Raw genomic sequence first — 13,774 nt, 5'->3', positions numbered from 1 at the left:
ATGGCAACCTAGCACTTAGAAACTGCGGCCTGAGTGGCTGCTGCTATCTCACACAACAGAGCGACTCTTGCACAATTCGATGAAGGATATATCAATTGTATAATATGCAGGTTGATATTCTAGCTGTAATCCACAACATTCAGTAGTGCATGATCCACTTGCTACCCCACTGTCGACTGACCAAAATTGCGACAAGATTGTAGCAATTGGAAGATAGCACAAGCTGAGGAGACCCTATATAACGGACGTCAGGATTATACATGATTGGCACAAGTAGAATTGTTGTTGATAAGTGATAACCCTACTCATGCCATGGTAGCATCAGAAATAGCTGCCGTTTTCTTTCTGTTCAATGCCTTGTTGAGAGGTTCTTTGGTTCAAAGCCAAGGGCTGCAGAGAGGATTCTACGACTCCAGCTGCCCTGATGCAGAGGATATCGTGAGGTCTACTGTCGAGAAGTACTACAACAACGACGCCACCATTGCCCCGGGCTTGCTCAGGCTGCACTTCCATGACTGTTTTGTCCAAGTCAGTTCAGTAATTCTGTCCTCTACAGTATGCAGTTGTATGATTCCATAAATTTACTCTGAATCTCATGGCATACTGTTCCTTTTCATTTCCCAATAGACAGCAAAGTGCATATGTAAAGGGACGTAAATGACCTATTGCAGTTTTGCTCTATTATAGGGGTGTGATGCTTCTGTTCTGATTTCTGGAGCATCATCCGAGAGGAGTGCGCCACAGAACTTCGGTCTCAGGGGATTCGAGGTGATAGACGACGCCAAGTCCCAGCTGGAATCAACGTGCCCTGGGGTGGTGTCCTGCGCCGACATACTGGCCCTGGCCGCACGTGATTCCGTGGATCTGGTAGGCAAGTTTTGTTTCTGACTGAACTCCTGCCAAGAACTGTTTAGCTGAGAGCCTGATGACTGAACTGTTTGTCTGCCACGTTCTGTAAACGATGGCAAGACCGGCGGGCCAAACTGGCCAGTGCCTCTGGGACGAAGAGACGGGAGGATCTCATCAGCCGCAGACGCCAAGGCCCTGCCGTCTCCGGCCGACCCCGTGTCCGTCCAGCGGCAAAAGTTCGCAGACCAGGGCCTGTCCGACCACGATCTCGTCACACTAGTCGGTAATAATCTTCTTCGATCCTTCATACTACAAACGCATGACACTGCATAATGTTCAGTTAACCGTCCGGTGTAATGGTGATCTGCATGCAGGCGCGCACACGATCGGGCAGACGGACTGCGCGTTCGTGCGGTACCGGCTGTACAACTTCACGGCGACGGGGAACGCGGACCCGTCGATCAGCCCGGCGTTCCTGCCGCAGCTGCGGGCGCTGTGCCCGCCGAACGGAGACCCGGCGCGGCGGGTGGCGCTGGACAGGGACGGCGCGGGGGCCTTCGACGCGGCCTTCTTCAAGAACGTGAGGGACGGCAACGCCGCGCTGGAGTCGGACCAGCGGCTGTGGGGCGACGACGCCACGCAGGGGGTGGTGCAGAAGTACGCCGGCAACATCAGGGGGCTCTTCGGGCTGCGCTTCACCTACGAGTTCCCCAAGGCCATGGTCAGCCTGGGCGGCGTCGCCGTCAAGACGGGGAGGCAGGGCGAGATCAGGAGGAAGTGCTCCAGGTTCAACTGAACTGATGGTATGTGTAATTCTGTATGAGTATGGCTGGCTTGATGCGATGCTTGTGGTAATAAACCAATTGATTGGTGGGCAGCATGCGTGCCTGGTGTAAAAGTATCTTTGTTTGCTTGTTTTCCTTTCATTCTCTGTTGCGTGAGACAAGGCTAATGTTTGTTCCATGATCATGTGCTTCAGATACGCTGGCAGCAATATTGTGGTGTTATATAAAGCTGAAGCCAAACAGTAGCTGCTTAATTTGTAGAGACTAGATTAATTGAAACCACACAAGGGCATTTGGTCTAGTGGTATGATTCTCGCTTAGGGTGCGAGAGGTCCCGAGTTCAATTCTCGGAATGCCCCATTATTTTTCCTGTTTTTTTTCCTCTGTACTGTTGGACAACACTCTGAAACCAACATACTGTGTGGATGATACATTACAACTGATCTGGTGTATTTTAGCATTTCTCTAAGAAGCAACATCACTGGAAGTTTGATCCAGTGTAGAAATTCAGATGCCCAAGCGAGTGAAAACCACAGACCACAGACTTATTAAAGGGATTTATTTAAATCAACGTGCAGATTGTCGGAGGAGGATTCAATAGAGAGCTTGATGATTTTCAGCAAGGATGAGGTGGAGATTAGGATTAGAAAGCATATGCTTAAATCAATTTATCAAGGTTCTAATAAGTACTGTTTGATAGTTTGCGCCTAACTAAACGGTCCTTTGTGGACTTATGCGCTATCTTCCATGAAAGATGTGGTTTGTGGGACACGTTTTATGTATCAGTCGAAGAATTAGTCGTAATCTTTTTGCGTGAAATATTTCTGTTAGTTGGAGGTAATTAGAGGAGAGAATGAGATATAATAACATGGGAGGTAAAAACACATTTGCCCTCTCCATCGCGGCATTGCGGTCGGCAGGTGTCCGTCCGACATGGTGATGTTGTGCGACTTGTGTGGCAACGATGGCGGCTTCGGGCGGAGTTGGGCTGCTACTAAGCTTTGGTAGTCGGTCTCCCGGCGTGTTCGGGGGGCTGTCATGCCTCGCTTTGTCTTCTTGAAGTCGGAGCTGCAGAGGAGGTGCTTCTGCGGTGACGAGACGGGTGGTCGGTTCCGGTGCGGGCTCGATGCATGCGCAACACTTTTCCCCTGCAATACTCGTCGATAGAGTCGAAGCTGCCTGCTCATCGATGCATGTGATAGACTGTTTGGCATCGACTAGTGCAGGCCTCGGTGTTTGTTTGCGGGGAGGGCTACATCGGTGGTCATTGATGGTGGAGTCGAAGTCGCCCTCGCGGAGGTGTGATGACGATGACATCCGATTGCAACCTCGATGGCGCTTTTCTCGTCGACGACATGTGCGCGTTCTTGTGTGGGTTGCTAGGTCGTCGTGTGTGCTTTGTTTTTGCGGGCGTGTTGTGACAGTTTTCACCTGGTTTTCTGTTAATAACTGGGCAACTTTCTTCAACCTTTTTTAATGAATCAGGCCCTACAGGGCCGTGTTTGAAGAAACGCGGGAGGTGGGAATAAATTGCTTGTGCTGAAACCTTGTATTTTTTTACTCTGTATATGCACTACTTGAAGGTAGTTTTGTTGATCTAGGTGGACTATAGCTCATTATACAAAAGAAAAATACATAGCTTTGTGAAATGTGATGACTTGCAATACTGCCAATAAATAAATTAAGATAGAGTTTTAGAAGTTTCACATTTTATAAATACTTAAGTAAGTTTGCTTCTCGTCGTATTTGCAGAACAACAAAGAAGCCACATGTTCAAGCCTTACTTGAGTGATCCTGATGCAAGTTCAAGCCTCTATTTTTAAACCCTCCTTTTATTAATTAATTAAGCAGAAGGTTATTACAATCATTTATTACAGCATATGTCTGTTGTGTCATGTCCTGGAAGACAACAATCACTTCTTTTTTACTTATGTGGCTGCCCATTTCGTTTGATGTTGCTTTTCTAAGAACAACTCCAACGGGTCGACCCAAATGGACGGCGATTTCGTCTGATTTTTATTCGTTTGGGTCGACCGCCCGTCCGGTGTCCGTACTGTTTTTGATATGGATTGACAGCGCGCCCAATTTTACATTGATTTGCACTCAACATATTATCAAATGAAAATGTTTTACAAGCCAAATAGTCTGGCCGCCCAAATAAATAGTATAGTTTGACAAGGCAAATACAAATAAAAATGTTTCACATAGTTTTGCAAACGAATAAAAAAAGATATATCTATTGGTTGCCAACATGAGCCCATATATGCTCAACCAAATCATTTTGCAATTGCACGCGAGTTTCCCAATCACGCATGTTTTCATGAAATTGAGTGAACTGCTCAAATGTTGTCGCTACCACATGCTCAGGCACAACATTCTCACCCTGAAACTGAAAGCCTTGATCGTACAGACGTTTCGACCACTCCCTCTCTAATATGGTTGAAACATGCCTACTCATACGGAAACGGCGGCGGAATTTGTGATGTTTGAACAACGGGTTTGTTGTATCAAAGTAGTCCTTTCAGAGAAGAAAATGCCCGCTCTCTTGGTTGCGATTCAACGCCGAAGGTGGCCCGGAATGGAGCCACGGAACAATGGCCGCTGGCTGTTGAGGTGGTGATGGACCAACACGGCAACCAATATCTCATCCTCGTCGTCGAACGACGAATTGTCGGAGTCACAAAGGAAATTGTGAAGAAAAAAACTCGTCAGCGGAGTCAATTTCGTACCTTGGCAAACTGTCAAACAACTTGCGGGCGTTGAAGAAGGAGACGGCCGGCGAGGGGAGTCGCGACGCCCACAGACCAGGTAGCTGCCCTGCCGGTGTCCAACGAGTGTGACGGCATCCGACGAGCGTGTCGGTCGGATGTGGCAGGGGCGGCGAGGCGGCTTCTTGGTCGCGGGCGGCTGTGCGGTGGGGGAAGCGGCGGTGGGAAGCAGTTTGCTCCCCGGCGGCAAAACGGCGGCGGAGGGCGACGCGGGGGAGGGGGGAGGGGAGGGGCGGCGTTGCTGGCTCAAAAATGGACCGAAAATTGATCACCCGCGGACGAAAAACAGACGCGCGTTTATTTAGGTCGACATGTTGAGTCGTCTTTTATGTCCGCATCGACCTGAACGGATGGCCGCGAATGAAATGGGTCGCCTTATTGGAGTTGATCTAAGGTTGTAGGATAGATGGGTATCCTACGAACTTTTCGGATCTTTACAAGATCATTTGGGCTAGCGCAGGCGACACTCGTCACCACCTTTAGGTTGTCTTTGGTGTTGCTTCTTGAACGATTCGGTCCATTCACACCAAGCTTGTCATTGAGAATATTCATTGACGATGCCCTACTGATGCCATTTATAAATTGTACGGTTTGTTGCACTAGGGGCGGGTCCTTAGTAAAAAGCCGGATAGAGTCACCCCTCCGCCTGCCCCTTGATATTGGTTGTATCCATTGGGTCTATTGTTGTGATGTTGCCCACAACAGTGAACTTGCTTTGCTTTCCCTTTCTAACCTGTTTTATGATGTACATCCTCGATGCTTGGTGGTTTGTTGCTTCATTAATAAACGGGGTGAGAAGCCATACTCATGTTTGTCAAATACAGAAACTGAATGCTCAAATACGTTATGTACTGAATTGAAATCACACGAGGGCATTTGGTCTAGTGGTATGATTCTCGCTTAGGGTGCGAGAGGTCCCGAGTTCAATTCTCGGAATGCCCCTTTACTTTTTCTCTGTTTTTCCTATTTTTTCTCTGTTCTTTTTTTCCTTCTTATACATGACACCGTACACTCTGGACTAACTGCTGTGAAGATGATACGACTCTGTTCTTTTTATTGGAAGGCAGTTCTCTGGCTAGAGTTTCTCAAAAACCTGGTTCGATCCAGCGGAGAATTCCAGAATTCCAAACAAGAATACAGACTTATTATACTACTGCAAGTAGAAGAACTAAATAATCCACCGGCTTAAGGGATCGGATTCAGAATTTCAAATTCAATTCAATTCCTCCTCTGCGCGCGATGGATCGAGCCACTCGCGTTGGAATTAACTACTACTGCTGCTGCGTCTGATGCGGCGGCAGATACGGCAGGCCTAGGCGAGCCCGCTTCATGAGGTTGTACTCCACCAGCGGCGCCGCGTCCGGCACGACCTCCCTCACACCGTCCAGCGCGCCGAACCGCTCCGCCCACGCCGCCAGCCGCGGCGTCCTGGCCGGGTCGACGGTCCGCACGCCGCACATGGCCTCCGACGCGCGCAGCCACCCGAGGAACCCGCCGAGCGCCACGTCCACCAGCCCCACGCCGTCCCCGCCGAAGAAGTCCCTGTCCCCGAGCTCCCCCTCGAACGCCTCCAGCACGGCGACGACCTCCCTCGCCGCGCCCGCCCGCTCCTCGGCCGTGCTCCCGGCGTAGAGCGGCGTCCACGTGGGGAGCAGCTTCTGGTCGACGCAGGCCGCCCAGAAGCGGGCGGCGGCGCGGCCGCGCGGGTCGTCGGGCGGGGGCAGGAGGCGCGGGAGGCGCTCCGGGAACGCCTCGTCGATGTACTCCAGGATGACCAGCGACTCGGCGACGGGGCGGCCGCCGTGGATGAGCACGGGCACCTTCCCGCCGTGGGCCGGGTTGGAGGCGAGGAGGAGCGGGCTCTTGCCCCGCTCGCCGAACAGGTCCTCCTCCACGTACTCGTAGGGGACGCCCTTGAGGTTCAGCGCGAACCGCGCACGCAGCGCGAACGGGCTCGTCCAGAACCCCAGCAGCGTCAGCCCCTCCTCCCTGCTACCACCGCCGCCTCCGGTCGCCGCCGCCATTGCTGCCGTGCCTGCCGATCGAGTGGTGCGATGATTGAGCAGCCTCGCGGGTGTGTATGGTGGGGATTTTTTGATGATTGGTCTGGTGGATCTGGTGCGACGGATCATGTGCTTGTTCAGATATAGAACTTCGATTCGTCATGCGTGACGGTGAGTGTGTGGCCGTATTGTGCGATTGGAATGGTTATCCTGTCTCAGATGCCATTTTTTGGCGCGACCAAGTGAGCAAACTGGTCATTTCTTGCCATTTCTTTCGTTTTGAGCTCTACTGAAGAATGGACAGGCAGCAGATATGCAAACTCTCATCAGTCAGTCACTCCGAGCTTCCCTCGGTGGCTCTATGTGCGGCTTGTTCTGTGGGATCGATTAACAATGGAATAGAGAATCGAATATACAGATGTAATATAGATGAGCAAAGGTGATTCATTATGCTCATTTTAGTTCTTGGTTCCTGTTTGTTCTTATCTTTCTGTTTCAACCCAGAAGATCCATCTTTGACCAACATTTCCATCAAACAAAGGAAAGGGCTCATCTGCTCTTTTTAACGGCTGAAGGCCTTGGAAGATATCAACAAACAGAGTAGTATATTTGCTGGAAAAAAAAACTAAAGCTTTTCCTGAAAAGGTTGGTCTTCTTGTATTTGCTTAGCTTTCATATTCACTTCCCTGAGAAACACAGAAAAAAAAAGTATGTATTTCCACGAGAAGCACACATTTGCTTCTCGTGGAAGCACAAATTTGCTTCCGCGAGAAGCAAAGTTGTGCTTCTTGAGAAAGACAAAAAATAAAGCACTGTTTTGGTTTTGCAAGAAGCATACTTTTTTGTGGAAAAAAATGTTCGTCGAAACCTATTAACATGTGATCTAGTTTTTAAGATCTCGACACGAGACCCAAACTGTGGCAAGTGACACAGGCGCCACTTGTCAGCATCTGAGAAGGTCGGGTGACCTTTACAACTTATCTAGCGATTTCGCCGCTCCCCCCCTCTCTCTGTAAAAATTCGCAGCCCAACAAAAAAGACAACGAAACAGGGCGCCCCTATGTATCGCTTATAGCGAGAACTAGGGGACCCTCGCGTCAAGCAGAGCGCAAGATGGGCCAGCCCAGCTGCGCAGAGGCGACTGCCTCTTTTTTTTTCATTTTTTTCTGTACTTCCATTTATACTTCCAAATATTCCAAATAAATATATTACAAAAAACACTTTACATAAAGTATTTCAAAAAAATGTAAGCCAAGCATTTTTTTCTCATATATAAAAAATGCATACAAAAAATATAATGTGTGAAATTTTTAATCATGTATTTAAAAATGTTAATACAAGCATTTGAAAAAAAGGTTAAACAGATATTTGAAAAATGCTAATCAAGCATTAAAAATGTTAAATGCGCATATAAAAAATGTTGATCATGTATTAAAAATATCAAACTTGTATTTGAATAATGTTAATCCAGAATATGAAAAACTGTTAAATATGTATAGAAAAAATATTGACAATGTATAAAAAAGTTAATTTGGTATATGAAAAATGTTAATCAATCATTTCAACAAATTAAAATTGTATTAAAAATGTTAATCAAGCATGTGAAAACGTGTTAAATATGTTGACAATGTATTTAGAAAATTAATCTGGTATTTGAAATATGTTAATCAATTATTTAGAAATGTTAATTGTGTGTAGAAAGAAAGTTGATGATGTATTAAAAATGTTAATATGTGATTTAAAAAGTGTAATCAATAATTTAACTATGCTAAATGTGTATAGAAAAATGTTGACCATGTACTCAGTAAATATTAATCTTCTTTTTGAGAAATGTTAAACATGTATTAGAAAAATGTATTAGATGTATTAAAAATGTTTATAGAAAACAGTGAAAAATAGAGAGAAAAGAAAAGAAAACCAATGAAAAACATGAAAAAAACCCAAACAAAATGAAGAAAAGAAAAAAGGCGGTGAAAACCAAGAACGAAACGAAGAGAACTAAAAAATGAAGAAAAAAGAAAGAAAAGAAAAATGCCCATGAAAACCGAGAAAGAAACAAGAAAATAAATAGAAAACCTCCTATGAAAACAGAGAAAGAAACGAAGAAAAATCGATGAAAACACAAAAAAAAACTGAAAATCAATGAAAAAGCTGCTCTATTCCTTCAAGTAGGACGCGTCCTACTAATTTAACATGGACTTGATGGTGACTTATGGGCTAGTAGTGCTACATAGCAAATAGTAGATTCTGGGATGGATCCCTACAAGGAGCTCAGTTTTCAAATTCAAATTCTACAGCGCAAAAAAATTTCTGAATTTATTAGTGGACACTCATACACATGTATACTATATATGTAAAAATTTCGCCGGATTATACTTCACATGTGGCGTACAGAAAAAAAAACCAATACATATTTTTAAATGGGTTTTTTATTTTTGTTATTGGGCCGGATTATTGTTTGTTTTTACAGCCTACAAATCACAACATTAAACGGAATTTAACATGTTCTTGCGGAATACATATATTTTCCATGGATTTTTTTTTTGAATTTTTTGAGACTTTTAAATATGTTTTTTGATATTTTTTCAAATACCGAGCTCCGAAGAGCTCGGCCTCCAAAACTTCACCCCCCTAAATGCACGCCTTACACAGGCCGAATGGTGACAAATCACTCACAGCGTGAATCTTAAAGCAAGGAAGGATCTGACGGTTGGCGCTCCTACCTCTTTTTTTTTTTTACGGGAACTCTCCTACTCCTACCTCCTTTTTAGATAGCCGCGCCCCCCGAACCTCCTCCAACCACCAAGCGCGAGCCACTGAGCGGGAGCAGCCCACCTTGCTCAGCATCCTCACTCTCGCTCTCCTCTCCTCGATCCCTCCGCCTCCCTCTTCCTCCCTACACCGGAAATGGCCGGCAAGGACGTCGTGCCGACGGCGACCACCCAGCGGAAGAGCGTGGCGAGGCGGCTGTGGCGCGTGGTGCGCGCCGTGCTCTACATGCTGCGGCGCGGGGTGCTCCCGTCCGGGCGCAAGCTGGCCATGGACCTCGGCCTCCTCCTCCGCCGCGGCAAGAAAGCCGGCAAGGCCCTCGGCGGCCTTTCCTCGGCGAGGTCGTCGTCCTTCTCGTGCCGCGCGCTCGACCCGGCCCTCGCGGTGCACGAGCCCTCGCGCAGCCGCCGCGAGGTCGAGTTCAGCTGCAGCAACACCCCTTTCTCCGCCGCCGCCACGAGCCGCGGCCACCGCGGCGACGAGGGCCCCGGGTGCTACTACAGCTACGACGCGGCCGACATCGCCAGGGTGTTCGAGATGCTCAACGAGGGCGGCCACCCCTTCGACGACGACGCGCTCGTAGTGGCGCCGGCCACCGCGACGCCGTCGCCCGCGCTGTGGACTTCATCCTCCTCCGGGGCCGGGCGAAACCCGGGGGCTAGGCGGCTCCGCATCGCCGACTCGCCGTACTCGGCGCCGGGCAACGAAACGCCGGGCGAGCAGCAGGTGGACAGGAAGGCCGACGAGTTCATCAGGAGGTTCTACGAGCAGCTGCGCGCCCAGAAGAGCGTCGCCGCCACGCCGGAGAACGACGGTCACGCCGCCGGCTCGTACACCGGCCGTTCCCCACGTCCGGTCGCCGCCGGCACCGTTTAGTGAAGTGTCTCAGCGGAGCACCGGAGCCCGAGGCGGCCACCGGTCGCCCGGCCGGCAGGAGGGTCTAGACACGCCGCATGCATGCATCTGTTGTGTTTGACTCTTGTCCTTGTGCACCAGTCCATGTTGATGTCGCGTTTAATCAGTTTGCTCCGGTTTCTGTTAATTGAGAGAGATTTTGCTTAAACAGTCCTCGTGTGTACTTGCTTAGATCAATATATTCTTCGATGAATGCTTCAATTTGGATTATGTAATAAGCTGCATAAAAGTATAAGCGAGTGACAATTGCTTATACTGAACCTGGGCGATGTGGAGCACTAAAGAAAGAAGGCAACAAATATTGAGTTGGATAACTGTCTTTGAATTTTGTGTAGTACTAGTGCTCGCTTTAGCATGTTTGTTGGATGTGTCGGATGGTACACCAATATTTGCAGAACATCGTCACTCTTTATGGTTGCAACCTTTTTGACCACGATGACTCACAACCTTAACTAGAATTGGTAGATTCGAAGTAATGCTTACAAGAAAACGGCCACTAATTTTTTTTGCGGGGTAAAACGGCCACTAATTAATAGATCATGCAATGGTCATCTATTTTCCACATGATCACATTACATGGTTTTCGTTCAAGAATTAGCAAATTAAAGTCTTCATCAGTCCGAGAGACGAAGAGAATAAGTCCTGGAGCATCCCTCATTCTTTAACGGAAGCTTATAGAATCAACGTCGGATATTTTTGCCATTTTGAGAACTTCTCTTGGTGATTCGCGACTCGTGGCAGGGGCGTCGGCAAGTGGGGGCGGCAGCACAGGCGGAGTACAGAGTCTTACCTTTCAGGGTGAAAGCCCAAAGTCTTGCCTTAATTGGTTGTGTGTAGCAGTGACTTTGTTGAAGGCATTGTTTTGAGAACGTGGATCTTCTTCAGGGTGAAAATCTAAGATTTAGAATCGGGCGATGACGGTGCTTTTGTACCGTTTCCTTCTTGGAGGTGTCGCTTTTGAAGAATTGGGACTTCGGGTGTTGTCTAGGTTGTGATTCATGCTGCAGCTACAAGGAATTGATTATCGTTGCAGGGTGTTTCTTCTTCTTCTTCTTGTTCTTCTTCTTCTTATTGTCTTTTGGTTGTGTGCATCCGTAATGTCTTTAGGACATTGCATTGTTGCAGAGACTTGATGTAATTGGTATCTTTATGATATTAATATATTTCCTTTTGTCGAAAAATGTGAATGCCCTCAAGCACATTGGATCCCGTGCATGAACCTATGCTGGATCGATGTCGGATAACTTTGGATCGATGTCGGGTCAGTTGGGGGGGGAGGGGGAAGGAGAGGTTTTGCTGGTTGCACCAACCAAGAACTAGAATTAGGAAACATACTAACCTGTGTTGCTCCATACACTCGGAGATAAAGGTGATGGCAGCTCCCCAGCCATCTGACTCTCTCCCTCTTCCTCGCCGAGATACTCCACCCGGCGAAGCCTGGGAGGAGTCCATGGGGGCGACACTTACCTCTCTCGCCTTGAATAACGACCCGCTCGTGGTGGTGGTCCTGGGTGTTGTGGTATGTTGCTAGTCGTAGTGCGACACATGAGGTGGTTGCTTGACGGGCATGGTGGTATTGCATGTTCCATGCTGAACAGGAGTGGTGGTGCTGACGTTGACTCGGTTGCTTCTCCATTGTGGTGGTGTTGTTGATGTCCTTCTGCTCCATTTTGTGTGCTTACTTGTTGTCGAACACAAAAAAGATGTCGCTCGGTCTTGTGGGTTTCATAACGGCTAGCCCTCTAACCCAGGATTCGCCAAGGTGGTAGGAATTAGGCTCTGGGACAAAGCTTTATACAATGGGCCATGTTCGCTTAGAGTTAAAGCGGCAACGAAGTCTGTTACCTCTGATAAACCATTCATCAAAACTGAGTTGGGCGGTCGAGTCCAAGTATGGGCAAAAGCTTTATGGTTGACAAGAGAGCTGCTATACGTACGATCAAATTCGGTACGATCTTTGTATGAGAAAACTCATCTGATGTGGTGGGCCCAGACCTTGGAAAACGGGCATGTCTCTTGTCGTACAAATCGTATGACAATTGATCGAACGTGAGGCAGTTTCGGGTCGACAATGGTCGACGACAACAATGATATCGTACACGTGTCGTTGCTCTTCTCAGTGGCTTTTCTGAAGATATCACTCTCAGTAACTCCAGGTGGCGATCATGTTATGCGGTGGTGGACTGTTTAAGTCAACTTTTTGTGTTATTGTGCTTTCCCTTCTATTGGGGTTTTCATCCTAGTTTTCTTTATAATTTGGATCACTCTATTTTTTTCCCCTCTATATGCTATGTGTAGAAACGCTCTAATTTCTGACGAGATTTCCTTTTGAAAAACAAACAGCTAGACTCAGGGAGACAGATGAACTGATAGCCATACAGTGAACACTCAGTTAGGACCAGCGCGGGACTCCTCAGTTGGGACTACTGTTGGCAGATCAAGCAGTATAGGACCAAGGAAAAGGAGAGGGAGCTGGTACGGAAGTTGGCCGTCGGGGTCGTGGCCGGTGACATGAATGCCTGCATTTGCAGGCTGCCGGGTCAAACGATCTGCTGAGAACTCGAAATCATCTTCTTCGGTTCGTTCTCAAGTTGATTTCGCGGCGTATTGACTCGCTGAAGGGACCCTTCCGCGGCCGATCGAGGATGAAGGACACCGCTTCTCTCCGTAAACCCAGAACGATTGATGTGAGTGCAGGCCCAATTCCACGAGCTGACTAGCAAGTGAGACAGACAGATGCTGCAGGCTATCCTCACCGAATCAATACGGTACTACTACGAGGCCGCGCCTGATCCAGCTTCTTAGCGATGCATTGTATCTCATAGGCCTGGTTCAATACAGAACGATTATCCATCATTTTGTAATCATGAAACTGCTTCATAGCATACAACTCGCTTCCAGCATCGGTTGCGCCGAACTTAGCTTCGAACACATCCCACAATTTCTTGGCAACGCGCATATGGAGATACGCGTTGACTAGCTTGTCCCCAATCATAGTAAGAACAGCTCCCACAAAGATGATGGTTGCCTCCTTAAACGCATTCTCCTGTTCAAGAGCAATCGTTACCACGGAAGACACACCACCAACCCAGAACACGTTCGTTGTTATGAGCCACAACGTAGTCCTATTCTGCCAACGCTTAAAATGCTATGAGCCACAAGGTAGTCCTATTCTGCCAACGCTTAAAATACGTCCCGGTAAACTTTTCCGGTTTCAGAGTAGCGGCGAAGCCATGAGTCGAAAAGTGCCTAAAATAAGGTTTTTGAATTTATGGAAATATTAGCACTTTTTCGACTAATCTAGACCATGAGTAAACAGTAAGTATGGCAAATACGGTATGCATCTCATACCGATACCTAAGCATGTGAGCACGTACAGTACATAGAACCGAAACATCTATGAACATCATATATACGTATACGGCCAACACATGAACGAGCAAATAGGGGATGGATGAGTCATACCCTCCGGTTGGCCAGGCCAACGCGGCAGGGGCAGCGGCAGCCTCAGCCGAGGCCGAGGCCTTCTTCTTGGCGGCTCCGTTGTCAGCCATGGAGTCGATGTAGGGGAAGTAGTGAAAGCAGAGGCGGACGGAGACGGGGACAGATCGGGAGCAGTCGCGTCGAGACGCTCCCAAAAACCTTATTGCCGTTCTCCCGGGCAGGATCTCGAACGACAGGATTC

General features: G+C 48.0%; 3 protein-coding genes and 2 non-coding genes across 5 annotated transcripts; 4 read left to right on the top strand and 1 right to left on the bottom strand.

Annotated features, from left to right (window-relative positions):
- The first annotated feature begins 265 nt into the window (after positions 1-265).
- LOC125548128 (peroxidase 25) lies at positions 266-1,921 on the top strand. The gene is made up of 4 exons (XM_048711806.1): positions 266-528; positions 688-867; positions 970-1,132; positions 1,224-1,921. Exons 1-4 carry the CDS (start codon positions 313-315, stop codon positions 1,643-1,645), a joined length of 981 nt encoding a protein of 326 aa, XP_048567763.1. The 5' UTR covers positions 266-312; the 3' UTR covers positions 1,646-1,921.
- Positions 1,922-1,993, top strand: TRNAP-AGG. The gene has a single exon. It is a non-coding gene; the product is annotated as a tRNA-Pro (tRNA).
- Positions 1,994-5,272: 3,279 nt separating this feature from the next.
- Positions 5,273-5,344, top strand: TRNAP-AGG. The gene has a single exon. It is a non-coding gene; the product is annotated as a tRNA-Pro (tRNA).
- An 86-nt stretch (positions 5,345-5,430) lies between these two features.
- On the bottom strand, positions 5,431-6,806 carry LOC125548127 (probable glutathione S-transferase GSTU6). Its single transcript, XM_048711805.1, has one exon. The coding sequence runs from the start codon at positions 6,532-6,534 to the stop codon at positions 5,674-5,676; it is 861 nt and encodes a 286-aa protein (XP_048567762.1). The 5' UTR covers positions 6,535-6,806; the 3' UTR covers positions 5,431-5,673.
- Positions 6,807-9,207: 2,401 nt separating this feature from the next.
- LOC125548126 lies at positions 9,208-10,299 on the top strand. Its single transcript, XM_048711804.1, has one exon. The coding sequence runs from the start codon at positions 9,313-9,315 to the stop codon at positions 10,048-10,050; it is 738 nt and encodes a 245-aa protein (XP_048567761.1). The 5' UTR covers positions 9,208-9,312; the 3' UTR covers positions 10,051-10,299.
- The last annotated feature ends 3,475 nt before the right edge of the window (positions 10,300-13,774 follow it).

The sequence above is a fragment of the Triticum urartu genome, chromosome 3, assembly GCF_003073215.2.
Source record: "Triticum urartu cultivar G1812 chromosome 3, Tu2.1, whole genome shotgun sequence".
Lineage (NCBI taxonomy): Eukaryota > Viridiplantae > Streptophyta > Magnoliopsida > Poales > Poaceae > Triticum > Triticum urartu.
Note: the sequence above shows the minus strand (reverse complement) of the source record. Positions and strands in the feature narration are given on the sequence as shown.